General features: G+C 48.3%; 2 protein-coding genes across 2 annotated transcripts in view; one reads left to right on the top strand and one right to left on the bottom strand.

Annotated features, from left to right (window-relative positions):
- The first annotated feature begins 5,267 nt into the window (after positions 1 to 5,267).
- On the top strand, positions 5,268 to 13,356 carry AVPI1 (arginine vasopressin induced 1). The gene is made up of 3 exons (XM_069460358.1): positions 5,268 to 5,362; positions 11,890 to 12,186; positions 13,158 to 13,356. The coding sequence occupies exons 2-3, from the start codon at positions 11,900 to 11,902 to the stop codon at positions 13,315 to 13,317; spliced, it is 447 nt and encodes a 148-aa protein (XP_069316459.1). The 5' UTR covers positions 5,268 to 5,362; positions 11,890 to 11,899; the 3' UTR covers positions 13,318 to 13,356.
- A 1,428-nt stretch (positions 13,357 to 14,784) lies between these two features.
- PI4K2A (phosphatidylinositol 4-kinase type 2 alpha) overlaps positions 14,785 to 19,469 on the bottom strand; it is a 33,221-nt gene continuing 28,536 nt past the window's right edge. Inside the window, exon 9 of the mRNA XM_069460855.1 lies at positions 14,785 to 17,177. Coding sequence (XP_069316956.1) covers positions 17,016 to 17,177 — 162 coding nt within the window. The 3' untranslated portion in view covers positions 14,785 to 17,015. The remainder of the gene's footprint in view (positions 17,178 to 19,469) is intronic.

The following is a 19,469-nucleotide window of genomic DNA, read 5'->3' as shown; positions in this document are numbered from 1 at the left end:
TCACCCTGTTACCCGAGCTAGAGTGCCGTGGCGTCAGCCTAGCTCACAGCAACCTCAAACTCCTGGGCTCAAGTGATCCTCCTGCCTCTCAGCCTCCCGAGTAGCTGGGACTACAGGCACATGCCACCAGGCCTGGATAATTTTTGTGGGGTTTTTTTGTAGAGATGAGGTCTCTCTATGTTGCCCAGGTTGGTCTCAAACTTCTAGGCTCAAGCAATCCTCCTGCCTTGGTCTCCCGAAGTGTTAGGATCAATACCGCACCTGGCCCGACCGTGACATTTTTTTAAGAAAACAGACCAGTTCTTTTGTAGAATACCCTTCAGTTTGGATCTGTCTGATGTTTCCTTCTGATTAGATTCAGGTCACATAGTTTTGGCAGGAATATCACAGCAGTAATGTCACGTCTTTCCGAGTGCGTCACATCAGGAGGCACATTACAACAATCTGTCCCAACACTGGTGATGTTAACTTTGATCATTTGATTAAGTTAGGGTCTGCTAGGTCTCTCCACTGTAGTCACCACTTTTTCCTTTAGAATCAATAAATAATTTGTAAGGAGACACTTTTTAGACTGTATAAATATCCTACTCATCAATAAACTTTCACCCACTAGTTTTAGTAGCCATTGATGATTTTCTAACTATGTCATTCCTTCTACATTTATTAGTTGGCATTTTATTGTAAGGAAGGCCTTTCTCCTCCCCCATGCTGATTTACTTATTTAGTTAGTTAGTTATATTACTATGGACTTATGTATTCTTATTTTATCATATTATAATTTGTTACTCTTTTATTTTGTTGCCTAGTTGCTCCACATTTGGCCAATGGGAGCCCTTTTAAACTGACACCTGGTCCTTTGACGTATCTCCTCTATTCTTTGAGTGCCTCCTTACTTTCTGGCACAACAAGATGTTCTAGGCTCAGCTGCAATTTTTTCAATCCAGTTCTAGAATCAACCATTTCTCCAAGGAGCCATAGTTCCTTTTTGTGGAGAATGGTATTGAGAAGTCAGTGTCTGGGTACTAAGTATGCGTATTCCCACTGGACTATCACTGTCCCTAGGCCCTCTCCACAGACAGAAGTGGGGGATGTGTGTATGTGTACGTGCTTGTACATATACATACACGTGCATACATGTACACATGCACAAACATATACATACATTATAGCTATATTCATTTCTATGTCTACTTATCTATATATTAAAAACCATGAGTTCATACTTGCTATGGACTGAATTACGTACGTCCCCTCAAAATTCACATTAAAGCCCTAACCTTCAATGTGACTGACTGTATTTAGAGTAAGGAAATAATTAAGGTTAAATGAGGTCATATGGGTGGAGCTCTGATTTGACAGAATTAGTGTCCTTATAAGAACAGAAGTGACACCAGAGTGTGCCCTTCCCCGCCCCCTTCCCCACTGCCATGTGAGAACATAGTGAAAAGGTGACCATCTACAATCCAGGAAGAGAGCCCTCTCCAGAAACCGAATTGACTGACATCTTGAACTTGGACTTCTCACTCCCCAGTACTGTGAAAAAATAAATTTCTATTGTTGTTTAAACCATCTAGTCTATGGTATTTTGTTATGGGAGCCCGACCATACTAATACAATACTAATCTTTAATTATAATCTGCATGAATGGTGGGTTTTTTTTTTCTTTTGAGACAGAATCACCCTGGGTAGAGAGCAATGGTATCACTGTAGCTCACAGCAGCCTCTAACTCCTGAGCTCAGTGGTCCTCCTGCCTCAGCCTCCCAAGTAGCTGTGACTACAGGCAAATGCCATAATGCCTGGCTAATTTTTCTATTTTTAGTAGAGATGGGGTCTTGCTCTTGTTCAGGCTGGTCTTGAACTCCTGAGCTCAAGCGATCCTCCCGCCTCGGCCTCCCAGAGTGGTTGGATTACAGGTGTGAGCCACTGAGCCTGACCTAGAACGGTATATTTTTTTTAGTGCTTCTATAATGTACTGTTTGTCTGCAGGATTTGCTATTTTCAGCCTGTCCAGATTGTAAGTTGACAGAAGAGGGCTGTAGTTTAAGTTGCCTTGTGTAATGTCCTAAGCAGAAGGGTGCTTTTAAAAAAAAGTTTAGAAGCTGGGCGTGGTGGTGCATGCCTGCAATCCCAGCTACTTGGGAGGCTGAGGCTGGAAAATGGTTTGAGCCCAGGAGTTCCAAGGCTGCAGTGAGCTACGATCACACCACTGCACTCCAGCCTGGGTGACAGAGCAAGATCTTATCTCTTAAAAAAAAAAAAAAAAATAGAATGTCTGGGATCATTTATCAAGAAAAACAGAGTTAACTTAAAAGTTGCACTGCTGCCTGTCAGTTGAGTGTGAAATTTCTCTCTGCTCTCCCCAGAATAGGAGAAATAGCAACATGAAATCCATGGGAACAAATCTCAGCCCTATCAGGGGACCACAACTGTCCAGATGTTTGAACCACCCCTGCAGGACAGAGAGAAAGAGGGAAGGAGTCCAGTCTGGTTTAGCGTCTGTAGCAAGGTATATATATTAATATATATCTGCACTCAGCCTACAGCACCTCACTTCATCCTCACACCAACACTGAGAGGTGGGTATGATTATTCCCATTTTAAAGATGAGAAAATAGAGAGGCAGAGAGGTTGTCATATGCTTACAATTAAACAGCTGGAACCCCTTTCCTAGCCTCTACTTCCCTTGAGGATAAAAACTAGCACCAAGTTGAACCACACTGGAGACTAAGACAAAAGGAAAAATATGTGCCCCTATATGCACTCATCCAAATATCCTTCTAGGTTTTGAACCAAATGGGAAAAAATGGGCAAAAGTGCTACAATCAAAAAATACGACTACATACAAATCTGTTTGTTGCCCAATCTGTTAACATGCTATTGTCAACTCTCATGAAGCCACTTGTCAGGGAATGCCAGGCAGTGCAATGGGGTGATTAGAAATGATTGTTTCTGTTGTAAAATAATGCAGGGTCATAAACAATAGCCTGTCTTCATTTTAAATTTTGATATTCTGTTCATCATGGATTTTTTGCATTGATTTTAATTTTTTAAAATACTGTATTTGTCTTAATTACTTAGTTTTTTGATGCCCTCTTAAATTTTGTGCCTGAAGAGAGCTCCTCACTCACCTCACCTTACTCTGGGCCCTGGGTAAAACCAAATCTTGGCCTGAATTACACCAGGTGTTCATTCCCCAGAGTTGACCTTCTCTAAACCGGGCCCTACTGGGAAGTGGTTATTGCATCCAGCACCAGTCTGTGGGTCCCAGATGGGCCTTGCTTGGCCCACATAACTGTGGAAGTGCCCCATCTTCTCGCCAGAAGTACTGAATCATAGAGCTGTAACAACAGAAATCGTTCCACTGTGTGGTAAGCACATAATCACATGCCTGCAAAAATGTTTGGAGACACCAGATATTCTCCACCCAGCCTTAGTCACATCTGACCCAGAAGCCACAAGTTCCCGATTCCTACCTTGGTATGCTCTTCTGAGCTCACGGTATCAGAAGTCCTAGGTTCTGCAAGCACTGATATGCCAAAAATTTCGCTTTCCTATTGCTTAGAACTGGCCAGAGGAAGTCCCTGGCTTAGAAGCCCAACCTTTGGTTTAGGAGTGGGCACAGTCCCCTTCTTAGCCAAGCATTGGCTGAAAGACTTTGCAACAGTACTTTCCATTGGAGATAAACATAGCTGATTTCTTTGTTCTTTTCAACACTTCCCCAGGACTTCAGGAAAAAATGAAAAGAAATCACTGTTAAAACCCTCTTAGCTACAGCACAACACTCGCTGATGCTGTTTTTGTGCAGAAGGAGGGATACAGGAACGGGAGATTGTGGGATGAGGAAGAACAGCTCCCAAACATCCCCTTCACCTTGCAAAAGGAAACCCGCAAAGCCCTGTGTGGCTCTTACTCTTCCCTTTGGAACTTTTACAGAAGAGAAAGCAAACTTAAATGAATAGGAAGTCAGCTTTGAAGTGAAAAAGTCAGGGAGACCCAGGTGCCTTTTTCCTGACCATTGCTGAACAAGTACACAACCACCCCACATCTTCCAAAGAAGAAAAGTAGCATTTACCACAGGCCTACTAGACACCCTGCATCCACTCCTGCCCCCTCCAATCCAAATTCCAAACTGCAGCCAGTGTGACCCTCTAAAAACATAAATTTATCACGAGGATGAAATGAGCTAGTATTTGTAAAGTGGGGACTGGCACTACTGGCCACAGTAAGGGTTATAGAAGGACTATAACTACAGTACATACAACGCTATTCCCTGCTGAAACCCTTCTTAGGATCACACGCAAAATGCTTCACTGCCTACCTTCTGGTCCTAGCACATGCCCTTCCCTCTTCCCTGAAACACTCCTCCCAGACCCACTCCTCTTCTTTTGTCTAACTTCAACTCCTCCTTCTTATCTCAGCCTAAATGTTACTTCTTCAGCCTACCAGGACCTCTCAGAGGGAGCTTAGGTGCCTCCATATTTACCCTCTCATAGCCATAACATTGATCACGAGTGTAATCACACACTAAATGGTTTAGGTTAATGTCTGCCTCCCTTATTAGACTCTAAAGTCCCTGAGGGAAAGGGCTGTAGGTCTCTCTGTCACTCCTGTTTACTACTACCTATCAAGGAACCCGGACGGCGCAGGTCACTAATGAACGTCGTCCAATGAATGCAAACTTTTAAATACTGCCTTGTTTAGGTAACTGGCCCAAAGTCGCACAGCTGATCCGATTCGAACCCACAACAGAATGTTGACTTAGGCTTTGACGCCTAAGGTCTCACTGCAGCACTGATTGCCCCCTCCTCTTCCTATAGCTGGAGCCGGAACGCAGGCGGGCTGCGAGGTGAGTTTAAGGATCTACAGAGGGCCACGCGTTCGGGCCCAGGGGAAGGGGCATCCGTCACGTGCACCCTGCAAGGCCAGCCGCCGCCGCACCCTGGGGCAGGAATGCAGCCCCGCCCGCTCCCGCGCGGGCCGAAACCGCGCTGGCCCAGGAGACTGACGTCAACGAAGGGGGCGCCTCGGGCGCGGCGCGAGGGCGACCGGGGAGGGGGTGCGGGGGAAAGAGGCTCGGGCGGACACGCCCTCCCGCCGCTGCTCCGCCGCTGATTGGACGCAGGGAATCTTCGCACTCTGTTTTCAAGGCCGGCGGAGGGAAGGGGGCGGGGAAGGACACGCCCCCTTCCCCTCTGCCGCCGCTGATTGGCCCACGGAGTCTCCGCGTTCGATTTTGGAAGGCTCGCCCCGGAGCTCACACCAAGGCTGGGGCTGAGGATTGGCTGTTCCGGAGCTGGGGAGCGCGTTCTCCGGGGAGCCGTGGCTGCGATCGAGGTGGCCCGGGCCGGCTCGGGCAAGGAGGTACGTAGGTCGGCTGCCCGGCACCGCGCTGCGGTGGGAGCCCGCGGGCGGACCGTCGGAGCCAGGGTGCCATCGTGACACAAACTCCCAGGTCCCCTTGGGGGCCAGTCCTGCGAAGCGGCCACGTCTGAGCCCGGGGAACCGACCCGTGCTGGGGATGTTGCCGTGTGACCTGGGCCAGGATACCCTCTCCCAAGCTCTTGTGCTGCCTGTGAACGTTGCCTGGCCCTTGCGAGCGCCTTCGCGACAGGAAGCCCAGAGCTGCTCCCGCCCTTTCGAAAGGCCGTGGAAGGGGTTGGGGTGGGCCATTTTATCTTGCCCCCATTCCTGATTTGAGGTCTGTCGGGGCTGCCCTTCAGTAGGCTGAGCACCCGCTCTAATTCTTCACGGGGCGGTGGAGTGTAGAGGGCACAGAGGCTGGCTTGGGAGTCCTAACTTTGAATCCCTGGGCTTTCCAAAAACCTCAGAAGCAGATAGCAGGCTCCCAGAGGTTTCAGAGTCTTCTGGGCCCTTCCTTCCCCCAGAAGACCTCGTCAGCCATCTGGCAGGAACAAAAATAACTGTGGTTGAGAGCGTCAGCGCTGGGGTCAGACTACCCGGGTTCATATCCTAGCCTCCAGCACCTACCAGCTGTGTGACTTTGGGCAAATTAACCTTTCTGAGCTCAGCTTTCTCATCTGTAAAATGGGTATAACGATAACACCTCCTCATAGGTAGTGATAGTGCCACCTCATGGGAGAAATAAAGAGAGCAACCACTGGAAAGTGCCCTGTTCTGTGCTTGACACTGAACAAGATGCCTCTATGATTTTAATCATAAAAGCTATGATTTAAAAGTAGACAGATGAATCCATCTACCTTTGCCTTCTCCCCCAAGAGTGAAGGTACCTTTTGGTGGAGTTCACTGGCTGTGATGATGAAAATGACAATGATTCTATAGTCCCTGGTAGTTAAACAGCCTTTCTCTTACATCATTCATTCATTGAACCAACATATATAGAATGTCTGTTGTATGCCAGGTACTATGATGAATGCTCTCACATACTTTATCTTCCCTTTCTCGTTAAGGGTTATTCTCACCATTCTGATGATGAGCAAACTAAGGCAGGGGAAAACAGATTTGTCCAAGGTCACCCAGTTATTAGTGGCACAGCCAGAATTCAGGGTTCTTGAACTCTTGAACACTTTTTCCTAGACCTACTAGTAGTTTGTATCCAGGTCAAATCTGAGAATTGGTCTGGGGAAAGGGCTGAGTTCCTTTCTCTACCCCCTGGGGCATAGATTTGGAGCCCAGCATGTGTCCAATTCTCTAGGCACACATGGCTGTGGCTAGGCCTTATGGGGTGGAGAAGCCCACACAGGCATTTGGACTGGGCTTCCCACTTAGGAGTCTCAGATTTTGGCTGTTGTCCAGTAGCATGTCTGTACAGAGTAGCAGGCCAGGACCCCAAAGTGTTGATTTGGCCTTGGGCCAGAGCTTCTAGTTATTTTCCTAAGAGGCCCTTGGCCTCTGATTAGAGATTATTGCCATCACCTGGGTTCTCCAAAGGATGCATGATGCGTGAGGACCCAGGAGTTGTCAGCTCAACCAAGTGTATTCTGCCTCTCATGGTTACCTGTGCCTCACTAGACCACAGTGAGATACCTATAATAGCTGTCTGAACTGAGCTTCATATATTACAAAGAGTGCTCAATTGTGTACCATATTTATAGATTTAGAAGGGTGAGTCACTTTTTAAATATATCGCTTTGTTAAAGCTCTACAGTTCTTACTGCCTGTTTCAAAACAAGTTGAACTTTGTCATTTTCAACATTTGGTATTTACTTTAGGGGTTCATTTTTAACCTAATTTGTGTTAAATTGAAGTACTTTGCAATTAGTTTTTACTCATTTGTGCACAGACCTATGTTTATCTTCTTTTATGGTCAGCTCTGAGAGATCCATTTATAATCTTTTAATAGCCCCATGGTTTCATTTTCCAGTTTTAAAAAGTACCATTGTTCAAGTATACACTGACTTTCCTGGATTAAAGTCTTGTCCAGGAAATGAGAGGGAAAGTAACTACTGAACACACTGAGTGAAACAGGAAGAGCTTCTTCTGATAATAAGTGTTCTGAATTAGGTGGGCATGGTGGTGTGCCCCTATAAGTCCCAGCTACTCTGGAGGCTGAGGCAAGAATATCCCTTGAGCCCAGGAATTTGAGGTTACAGTGAGCTACGATGATGCCACTGCACTGTAGCTTGGGCAACAAAGCAAGACCCTGTCTCAAAAAAGGAAAAAAGTGTTCTGACTCACCACTTTATTAGTTTTCCCAAAGGTTACCATCTAATCCTACCTGGAACCCACCTATTTTTATTCCCAGCTTCACTCTGCTGTCTGAATCCCAGGGTGGGAGGCAGAGCCAAGAGTGAGGGGCCAAGTCCCCCCCAGGGTTCATGGAGGGTATGGTTGAGTCTGGACGCTGGAGGCTCAGACTCTCCCAGATGGCTTCCCTTGGTGCATTTGTAATGTGGCTGGCTGGAGGCTGTGGGTTCAAGGCCTTGTAGCCCTGGCAGACATTACTGCGACTGCCTGGGAATCAGGCTCCAAGCCATTTCTTCTGAGAGGCAGCTGCTGCCGCTGATCCTTATTGTCCTTTCCCTGGGGAGGTGAGGTTGCCCAAGTCTTTGAGAAGGGAAATAACCTCCTCTCCTACTACCCTAGACCGGCCTAGGAGTCTGCCTCAGGCTTGGCCATAGCCAGCTTAGGTCACTAGGGAGCTTCAGAGCAGTGAGTTCTCAGTCTGCTACCAGGTCCCAACCCCACAGCCCACTGCAGCAAAACAGTGTCTGGCCTCCAGAGGAGATTGAGGGAGGAGAAAGGGAGCTACTGGTTGGGGAGTCTCCTAGCACCCAGTTTGCCAGACCTGTCCATACATGCTGCCCCTAGGCCCTGGCAGACAAGCAGCCCCATCCCTCCTTCCCTACAGACCTACTCCCAGCACGGCTGCAGGCCCTCAGAGACCGTCAGCATCAGCCTGTTCTTACAGCAGTAAGGGGGGAACTGGCCCACAGAGGTGACATGAATTGCCAGAGGCTCCTCAGCCAGTGAGTGGCAGAACTAGGGCTCCAACCCAGTACTCTGACTCATAAGCCAGGGCTCCGTGTGCCGGGATGGTTCTAGCTTTCTTTTGTGGAAGGTGGGGATTTTCCTCTTTAGACTGCCCAGGCTTCAAGGCTGGGGCAGCTGTCACCCAGTAAACAGCCCTGACGCCAGTGAGTAGACTGAAATAAATTCCACAGCTCCATGCCTGCCTCCCCCAGGTGAGAGAATTCATTGTCCTTCCCCTTGTTGGTGGGCTTTGCCCTTTGTGAATGAGGTGGGGACAGTGAAGCGTTTCTTGCTCCTCAGAGAAACGTCATGAAGACGTGTGCTTGGAACTGCTTGGCGGTGGAGCCAGCCCAGGGGCTGAAGAGCCTGCGCTGCAGTCGGAAGAACGGCTCTAGCCTGGGCTGAGCCACTGGTGCTGCGCCTGCGTCTCAGCTCCCTGTGCTCTGCTGTGAAATGGGATGCCAGCCTCTAATTCCTAGAATTGTTTTGAGGATTAAATGATATCACGTATATTGCCTGATAACAGAATAAACATCCCATGGTTAGCCTTCATTTCTCTTAATAACCTAAAAGTGTTACTTGGTGACTGTTGTCTTCCGGTCACAGTATGTTTATGTCACCCAGCCCTGGGGGGTTCCGTACCACACATATTAGGTGTTAACTGGGTTCCCATAATAGTGCCTAAGGAGAGGCAGGTTTTAAAATTCCCATTTTCCGGATAAAAAGTCCAATTTTTATGAAGTTAATTTATCTGGAAGTCTTCTGTGGGTTTATTTTGGTTATTAAATCTTTTGGAAAGAGAGTAGGGTTGTTCTTAGGATGAAGGCCCAGAAACTGGGCCAAGGTGAGTGTGGAAATTACTGCAATAATGAGGGTGACTGCAGAGGTTAAGGGAGGAACCCTACTTCAGGAGTCTGAACGGGGTGGAGAGATGACTCACTCTGGAGAACAAAAGGCAGGTTAGGGTAAGGGTTACTTCTGCAAGCGGGTTGAGGATAAGAAATTGGAAATGCTTTTATTTGTAAGGTTCTGTACTGTTTGCTTCTGTTACAATGAGCATGTAAATGTTTTTATTAAATGTATTTTAACCTTCCTTATCCCCCTTTTGAAGCTGGTTGCCGGTTGACAGCTGTCTCCGCAGCTAACTGTGGAATGAGGTCTGCCTCTGGCAGCCGGGCCCTGGGAGCAGGCAGGACCTGCTCCTCCCCTCCCCCGCCGGGCCAGGCTGGGGCTGGGAGAGAAGGGGAGGGAGCACTGGCCTGTCCTCAGCTGGCTCTGGCCACCCAGCATGGAGGAAAGGAGGGTTCACATCATACCCCTGACCCAGGTACAAAGGTCAAGAAAGCCAAAACGCGGGGCATTAGCATTTTCAGTCCTCAGTAGCTGTGGAGGATTGGTTCCGGGAGCCTCCTGGGATGCTCAAGTCCCTTATACAAAATGGCGTAATATCTGCATATAACCTGCACACATCCTCCCACATACTTAATCCCTAAAATTATTTCTAATACTTGATACCACGTAAATAGTTGTTATACTGTATTTTTATTCTTTAAAAAATTTTTTTTCTTTACTCACCCCTACACAAATGAAGATATATTGATGTTTTTATTGGTGTTTTTTTTATTGTTGTTTTTGTTGAGTTTTCCCCCCAGTATTTTTGATCCACAGTTGGTTGAATCCCTGGATGCAGAACCCACAGGTACTGAGGGCCAACTAGAGCTCTTAGTGGGTAACTGATATACACTAGGCTCATTTAACCCTTTCTATAATTCTGAGAAGTGGGCATAATTACGCCCACTTTACAGTTAAGGAAACAGGCTCAGAGAAGTTGAGTAACGTGCCTGAGATCACACAGCTAGCAAGGTGGCAGAGCTAGGATTCAAACCCAATTCTGTGTAATGCCAGAGTCCCCAGGCCTTGTCTCCAGGCTGTTTTTCAGTCCCATAGCTTTTTCAGGCTATACTGAAGACAAGGATAAGGTGGGTGAGTTTCTTAAGCCTTTATTATTCAAAGTGAACTATCTAGATACAAGGGAGATAATTTTCATTTCCTGCATATGATGGAAGACACTGACACAAGAGCCTAACTTCTGTTGAATGTTCTTATAAATTTCAGCCCCTGCCCTTAATAGTGTATTCTAACCATTGTAGCCTCCTCTTCTGTCCCCATGGGTCTCTCTTTAGCACACATTCATACTGTGTATGCTAAATTATTTCATTTGGTTCATCTCCGAGGTCTTGAAAATAGGAGGTGGGATGATTCTTCTCAGTTTTCTAGATTGAAAAGCAGACTAGAACACTGAGCATTGTTCTGAATGCTTGTCTTCGCTCAGTCTTCAAAGCAGGTACGCCAGCTGCTAAGTTTACATAGGAAGCAGCTGAGGCGCGGAGGGCCACCCAGCCAGTAAGTGGGGGAGGCAGAGAGAAGTGGGACTCCAACCTGGCTAGCCCAACCCCTGTCCTATCTCTGTGCTACAGTGCGTGGGCCTTAGCATCAGAGAGATCAGGGTTCTAGTCCCAGCATAACCACGATGACTTAACCTTTCTGTTCCTGATTCCTCATCTGTGAAAGGGAGAGGATAAAAATACCTACCTGATAGTGTTACAGCAAGTGTTACAGCGGGTGGTCCCGAGGACAAACCGAGCGCCACACGGAGAGTCACAGAATCAAGGTTTATTCGCCGGCGGGCTCAGAGGGGTCTCGCCACCAAATTCTGAGCCCTGTCTACCCAATTTTTCCCACTTTTGTTAAGTTGGGGTGATTCAAGGGGAGGGGTCTCAGGTGACTAATGCCCGCCAGGTAATAGGTTAGTTGATGTGTCAGGTAATAGGTTAGTATTATATTGATGCATCAAGTAATAGGTTTAGTGTTATGCTGATGCGCCAGGTAATAGATTAGTTGATGGGCCAGGTGATAGGTTAGTATTATGCTGATGTGGGTCTTCCATGAGGGGTGGGGGTCTCAGGTGGCTGCTGTGCCACGTAATAGATGGGGTTTTCCTTATCATTAGGGCTGATGTGTGAATAAAGCTCTTATAGTGGTGCCTGATACATGTTAAGTGCTCCAAAAATTAGAGCTGCTGCCGGGCACCCTAGTGTCTGTGTGCACTTTGGAGCCAGATGAACCTGGGTTCCACCCCTGGCTCTGCACTTACACCTGACTTTGTGATCACCAGCAAGTAATTTACCCTCTCTGCGTTGTACTTCTTCATCTGAAAATGGGGATAAACAATAATTTTTACCTCACAAGTTGCTGTGAATCTTAAATGAGATAATATAGGCATCTGACACATAAGCACTTAGTGATTCTAAGGCAAGAGACTTCCTCCGGCTTGGCTCCTAGAGAATGGGAACACCAGGAGCCCTTGCATTAGTCAGCACCGCCGCTTTGGGAAGGGCCTGTTGAGCTGCTCATGTCTCCTTGCTTTCTGTCCTCAGAGCACCCACGATGGGCACCCCCGCCTCTGTGGTGAGCGAGCCGCCACCTTGGCGGGCCCCGACTGAGGCCCGGGGCCGCAAGCAGGCCGCAGCCAACATCTTCCAGGATGCCGAGCTGCTGCAGATCCAAGGCTTGTTTCAGCGCAGTGGGGACCAGCTGGCTGCGGAACGGGCACAGATCATCTGGGAGTGTGCGGGGGACCACCGTGTGGCCGAGGCCCTGAAGAGGCTGCGCAGGAAGAGGCCCCCACGGCAGAAACCCCTGAGCCACTCACTACACCACTGCAGCAGGCTCAGGTAGGTTCCTGGGACTGGGGTGCTGAGGGAGGAGAGCACTAGGGAAGCCTGCCTACTGTTTCCTGGCCATGAGACCGGCAGCTAGCTGCCTGGCCTCACTGTAAAGTGCCTGCCACTGGGGTTGTGGTAAGGTCTCCACAGTGCCACCACTTGGTTGGCACTTAAAATTGCTGTTACTGTTGGGGTCACATAAGACCCTGTGAACTCCCATGGAAAAGGGTGCGTGGGTCTTAGCAGCATCACCTCATTCTGCAGTGATCCTCAGCCAGGTAGGAGGGAGTATTGCTTGGAAGAAGAAAACATTCTGTTTACCTGTTGTAGTAACGTTCAAAAGGAAGCCTGGTTAAAATCTTGGCTGTGAGATTCCAGAGAATATAGGATCAGAATGTACTACAGAGGCATCGTGGGTTAAAAACTGTTGAGGAACTTTACCCTAGATAGCATGTCTCCCCGATCTCCCCAGTCGGCCAGCGTTTTGCCTAGGTCACTGTCCTGCAGGAACAGGGGGCTGAACCCCATGGCCTAAACCAGTCACGGTGGGTTACGCTCTGAGCTCCCTTCCTCTGCCGCCTTCTCTGGGGCCCGCACCCAGAACAGCAGACCCGAACGGGCCTTCTGAAGTCATCGGGTCCTGGGATGGCAAGACAGTGTCATTGCTCCTATTAGCTCCACTTGATTAGTAGTCACTGCCTAAAAAGACCGGTTTCCCGTCATGACTAATTAATGACATCTGCCGTGAGTACAGGATGAAGGTGGAGAAATGCTGAGCCTTGCACACCCTGATCTAGTCCACCCCTGAAGGCAGAGAAGTCTGAGAGCTTTGCCTAATCATACAGTTCTCAGCAGGGAGAGACAGGACCAGAGCCCTGGTCTATCATTTGCCCTGAACAGTGTGTTTTATAGTCCACCGTGACCAAAATCTGTTCTGTCCTCCCTATTGATGTTGGCTTATCATACACTTGTCCCTACAGAGTCCGGGAGCCCCGCTCTCCACTGGCCGACCCACAGAGTAGTGCCACGGAGTCAGCCTCCGGTGAGCAGTATCTGAACTCTAGGAGGACAAGTGCCAGGATCCGCCGGAACTGGAGGAAGCCAGGCCCCACAAACTACCTCCACCAGGTTAGACACTGATCGAGGAAAGGCTGGGAATGGCAGTGTCTTCCCCAGAAATCAAAGGGACTTTTGCCAAAGTGCCTGGGGAGGTGAAGAAGGAAGAGACTTGAAGCCGGCAGCCCTACATGGGTATGTGAAAAGAAGAGACCACTGCCACTGGCCTGCTCACTTCGGAACAGGACTGGAGGCTTCCACTGGGCTCTCTGTTACGTGGCCCCCATTCGTCACCAGAATGAGTAACGGCGACTGTTCCTGCCTCAGCCTTTCCCAATGTAACACTATACCTGGGCTGCATGATATTCCCCTGGGAGTCAAGTGGTGAGCACTCAGACACAGCATCTCACCACTGCTGCTACTGCTCTGCCTGCTACTACCATAACCCATGGTCCAGCAGCCTGTCCCATGCCCCCGCACTGTCAGGCCAGCGCAGGGAAACCATGGTTTAAGTGGCAAATAAAAACATTTGCATCAAGAACTGTGTGAGTCTGTCACAGAAGAGGGGGATCCTAAAACAGAGTGTGGCAGGGGGGAGGGGCGGGGGTGTTCCCAGGAAGGAGAATCGGGGCTGGCCTCTGCTTTTCATCCCCCTAAGCTTAGAGCCCCTGTGCCGCAGACTCCTTTTCTAGGGGCTGTCGGATGGGAGGAGAGGTCAGAGGGTCTCCGCAGCAGTCCTGACCCACAGGAAAGAAGAAAGGTAAGTCCTGCACAGTGGGCACTGGTCCTTGGGTTGGCTGAATCTGCAGTCACACCAGTGGGTGCCAGCTCCTCAGATGGCTTCGTCATCCTTAGGGGCCGACCATACTGTGGTGGGGCAGCAGCTAGACCGCCATGCATAAGGCACCTGCACTATCCTAGGTTTCCCTTGGCCTGCACTCCCAAGAGGTAAGGGTTTTTCCTGCTGTTCTAGTTTCACCTCCGAAGCAGCCTACTGTTGCTCCTTAGCGTTCTCCCTCCCCACCCACCCTATCTGCTTGATTACCCATCACTCAAAGGAGCGGGGTTCAAAGTGGGGCAGTGATACATGCGCAGGGCAGGGCTGCCCTCTGTCGCCTAAGTGTGGGTCTACGTTTCTTATCCCAAACCCTTGGAGCTGGATGATTTTTGAATTCAGAATTTTTTTGGCTTTTAGTGAGTAGTCAGGGAAATTACTGCATAATCCCTAGTAGGGGACCATCTCATAAAACAGATTAACATTTCTGCAACAAACATTCACACTGAGAAGGATACATAATGGTTACCAGAACCTTCACATCAGTGTAGGTTCAGGTCAGGTTTCGGTGTCAGATGAGTTGTGAAAACACTTTTGGTTTCCAGAGCACTGGGACTTTGGAAATAAGGACCTGTATCTTCCTTCCTCTTCTAAAGAGAAACAGCCCCAGGAACCACATCTCAGCAACTCCTTTTAAGGGCTTTGTCCTTAAAACTGCATCTGTAATACCTTCATCTTCCTTTCCCCAAAGAAACCAGACCAAAAACGGTCAGAACTGGATTTGTTATTCATACATTTGCATTGATTTAAATACATTACATACAATTTCTACAGTGCATTAGAACAACACAGAGGGCAGCAGCACTCTCACAGCCCAGCCTCTACTCCCCGATGCTGGGGGCAGGGCCTGTGGCTGGCAGAGGGACAGCCGATCCGTGAGTGCCACCCAGAAGCCCACCCTGGCACTCTGGGCCCCTGGCCCTCCCGAAGTCCACATTCAAGACAACCTGAGCGCAGGCTTCGAGGCAGAGTGGAGACAGGCCAGGAAAGGATGCCCCGCACTCTAGCCTGCTGGGCCAGGGACCGGCTCCCTCTTCCATTGGACCCAATTTACCTTCTGAGTACAGAGCTGGTCTGGATCAGGACGATGTGCAGATTTGGCGTGATGGAGTGAGGCAGCCAGGCTCCTCCTTAGACTCCTCAGGCTCTCTGGAGCACCAGGCAGGGAGCTTTGCCAACAGGTTTGTGTAAAGACGTGTATGGAGAGCTACGCACACCTGGGTCTCCTGCTGGCTCCTACGGTCGGGAGGCAGGTATTCTCTCAAACGTGGTTCCCGAGGCCAGAGTCCAGGTCGGCTGGATGGGATTGTCAGGGCTGGGACAGGCAGGGAAGCTGCGCCTTTGCCCCTAGGGCCTGCACGTCCAGCCCTCAGAGACTCTTCCTGTCAGCTGGGTGGAAGCCCGGCACAAGCTGCCTCCTGGCAGCTGGACTGGAAGGGGACCAACCTGGCCAGTTGACCAAGGGCTGCACATCTCTGCTCTGCCTCTTGGACAGCAGAAGCCAGGCAAGCAGAAGACACACAGCCATAGTCCTTACTCTCTTTCTTTGGTTGTTTTTCAAACCTTCAAGATAATTTCTTTCCAAGGCTGATTGACCAGTCGCAAGGTGCCAGAACCTTGAAGCGTCCAGTAGCACAGGGCGTGAGCACGGCTGCCCCTTGGCCACAGATGGCACCCTTTTTACTCCCTCCTGAGGCCATTCTTTGCTTTGGTGTAGAAAGGGCTTGAACACCTGGCAAGGGGGAAGCTGGGGGAAAAGACACATGGAAGCACGAAGATGCACACGGAGCTGGGCAGGCACTGGGGGCAGCTTGAAGGCCTCTCTCCTTTGGGCCCCACTATTCTCAGGAAGCCGTGGAGAAACCAGCCAGGGACAAGAAGGCAGGGAGTAAAGGGAAACCGCCAATTAGGAGGCAGAATACACATCCTGTTACTTCCACCAAGCAGCAGTGGCAGCATACAAAGAAGGCCAAAGACTCTCCTGTCCTCTTAGAGCCAAGACTTACCCCAGAACCCTCACAGAGACCCACACTCCAGAACCTGAACTGAAATCCTAAGATAAAAGAGTTGGGGAAAAAAAATATTTAAAACAACAGGAACACATTAGAGGACTGGACCAAAAACTCAGGAAGCAAGGCTGGGATGAGTTCACCCATAGACCAGTTATAGCTCCTGGCACAAACTTAGGCCATGTGGATCACTTTTAAGGGCTGGGAGTCAACTTCCTATAGAAATATAAAGGTTAAGACCAGCTCCTCTTGCCTCTGCCTGAGTGACAGGCAAACTGCAGGAGAGCAGAGGGCAGAGAGGTTCTGTATGATCGTGCACAGAACCGCCGGGAAGTGTAGAGCAAAAGCCTCCCCACCGTGAGAACTGTGTTTGGAGGCCTGTAGCCAGCCTACAGCACTGGTGGGAGGAGAAGGGGAAGAAGGCTTGGCAAAAACCCAAAGAAAAGGTGTGGCTTCTGTCTGTCCCAGCACTGCAAATCACCCAGCTGCCCTCTGACACAGCCTTGGTTCATGGAAGTGAGCAACTGCAAGGCACCCAAATGTCTGGGTCTATGCAAATTTAGGCCTGGATGAAAGGTGTCTGACATGAGAGGACCTGGGGTTCTGCTACAAGCATTTAAATTTATTTGTTTGTTTTTCTGATGCAGAATATAATAGGGAATTGCAACAGAGCGGGGTGTCAGGGAGGGAAGGGACTTTCCCAGCCTGCCACCAGGAGATGCTGGAAGGGAGATGCTCTCCCTCCCTCCTGCACTCGGAAGGGCCCGGGAGCACTCACTGTCCCTGATTGTGCTTCTCCCTGTGGGTGGGAAAGCCCTGAGAGGGTGGTGAGCAGAGAGGGAGGGCTCCTGAAGGCGCTGCTCTCTGGCGTTTCCTGCACCCACTCTCCAGGCTTCCTTCCACCAGTCTCAGACAGTATTTCCTCTGCCGGCCTCAGGCTACCACCATGAAAAGAAGGGCTTCCGACTCTGAAAGCTCTGTGTGTAGGACTCGCTAGCAGACCGCTGGTGGGAACGGGCCGTCTCGACAATCACGGGTGGCATCTGGACGAGGTGCAGGGGACTCTTGTTGTCTTTCAGGGCCTGGGTCAGGTTTAGGATCTGCAGTGGGAAAAAGGATATGGGTGAGGGAGAGCCCTAGGTATTTCAGGTCTGCCTCTAAAGGAGACCAGTAGACAGAGCGCTCCTCTAAATCAGTTAGAAGAAACTACACCAATAGAAAAATCACGTAAATAGGCTATTTACAAAAGTAGAAATGGGCAATAACAGAAACCTCTTTGGTGATTTTAAAAATACAAATGAAAACAAATGCCTCCTATTCTTTGCCCTTCCAGGTAGAAGACAACAATTTAGAGTAAGAGAGAATTCAAAGAAACAGGCGCTCTCCTCCATGGCTGCAGGGCCGGGATGTGGGACACTCTTAGATAGGCAAGTTGAAAAGAAAAGCGTAAAAATGAACAGACCCTCTGACTCAGCAATTCCATTTTTAAGGGAACAATCACAGATATGCTTAAAACCTTTAGTTTCAAAAAATATAATGCAGTATTATTTGTAACGGTGAAAATGATATAATTTAATTAGTTAATCATTTAAAGGGGACCAGCATGGTGGCTCACTCCTGTAATCCTAGCTCTCTGGGAGGCTGAGGTGGGAGGATCACTTGAGGTCAGGAGTTCAAGATCAGCCTGAGCAAGAGCAAGACACTGTTCTCTACTAAAAATAGAAAAATTAGCTGGGTGTGGTGGTGCATGCCTGTAGTCCCAGCTACCCTGCTCTGCAGGCTGAGGGGAAGGGCAACTCACGCTGCCATGCTGTAGCATACGTGTTATGTGATGGCTGGTAACTCATGCACAGAAAACAATAAAAAATAACAAATTTTTCATTAAATTAGAAAGGATCATTTTGCTTTCGAAGTTTTTATTCCATTTTCATAATTTTCACCATGGCCCCAAGGAAAAAATTTTTTTTCTAGTGTGGCAGTCAATGTGTTAAACCTGCCCTCGCTGGGTCTTCCTGTGCTTCCTTTGGTTTTCTGGGTTAGAAGCCGTCTCTCATGCCTTCTGGACTAGCTGGGGTAAAATATCAAATTGTCTACAACTTACTTTAAACAGATTTGGCAAAAAAAAAAAATCTATCTAGGGAGAGAGAAATTACATGGACGTATAGAGATAGGATTTATTCAGATAGATAGATGGATAATATATAGAGACATGACATAAAGCAAATGTGGCTAAATGTAACGACTGGTGAGTCTAGGAAAAGATCCCATTCTCTCGACTTTACTGAGGTTTGAAAATTTTCAAATTAAAAAGTTGACGAAAAATTTGTAGCAGGCACATAATGCCAAAGGATAAATAACATCTTTGAAAATGTTATTTTAAAGCAGCTTTCTCTTAGATGCTAAATTCTTTATCTAAATGCGGTTAAAGCCTTTCTCTCCCTGTGGGGCCTCTTCACTCTCCCCCTTCAGCTCAGGGCACTTTGTGATTACAGCTCAACTAGGTAGATGGGTTTCTGACCTCTTTTCCCAGTACTATGTCAGATTTCTGTAGGGCAGAGGCTCATTTTACTTGGGTGTATAAATCGTAGACAAGAAAGTGAATGACATACTGGCCACCTGCATGTTGGGGGGAGCTGATGCTCACGGAACCTTAAGGTGTTGGGAGGTAGGCGCTCTAGATTATATGCCAAAAGCCCCTCTGAAGACATGAAGAGTATAAGATGGAAAAGAAAGATAAAATTGCACTCCCCCGCAATTTCCCTTACATTTTGCCACCCTGGATATTGGCCCTAACTGGGTATAATGGGAGGAGAGTTGCTATGGTGTTAGCAAGGGACTCAGTTGGGAAGGAATTAGAGAAAATAGTGCAATATGGACAGAGGCACAGCCTACATAAGCTGGAGAAGTAAGTTTATTTCTTTATGCTGAGTTCCATAATACTAGAGTACATCATGTGGCTTTTAAGGTTTCCAAAAATTCCCCTAGCCTAATTGGGCCCTTACATTCCTGCTTAGGAAATGTAAGAACAGAACATTACTGGTATTCAGACAGCCATAATAACTGTAGCTCTTAAAACCTTTGTCCATCTCATTTCCAGGGAAAAATGGGTTCAGCAAACCCAAGAGGTGTTCTGTTCTCATCAGAAGTCTTTAGCTAAATGGTAGGAAGAAGTAAAATGTATATATAATTATGGCTGGGAAGACACTCTTGTTCTTGTGAGAAGCTGACATTTCGGTATATGAAATCATAATCATAATGGCCAATATGAATTGAGTACTTCAATACACCAGGTAATACTCCAACTGTTTCAAATCATTTATCTGATAATAACCCTATGAGGCAGGTATTATTTTAATCCCATGTTACAAAAGGGGAAACAAAAGGAAGAAGAG

The sequence above is a fragment of the Eulemur rufifrons genome, chromosome 28 (assembly GCF_041146395.1).
Source record: "Eulemur rufifrons isolate Redbay chromosome 28, OSU_ERuf_1, whole genome shotgun sequence".
NCBI classification, from domain to species: domain Eukaryota; kingdom Metazoa; phylum Chordata; class Mammalia; order Primates; family Lemuridae; genus Eulemur; species Eulemur rufifrons.
Note: the sequence above shows the minus strand (reverse complement) of the source record. Positions and strands in the feature narration are given on the sequence as shown.

Bases quoted from the DNA above. Each gene is read 5' to 3' on its own strand.
- AVPI1 (XM_069460358.1), top strand. From the start codon at position 11,900: ATGGGCACCCCCGCCTCTGTGGTGAGCGAGCCGCCACCTTGGCGGGCC. The intron at 12,187-13,157 runs GTAGGTTCCTGG...TTGTCCCTACAG, and splicing joins CACCACTGCAGCAGGCTCAG to AGTCCGGGAGCCCCGCTCTC.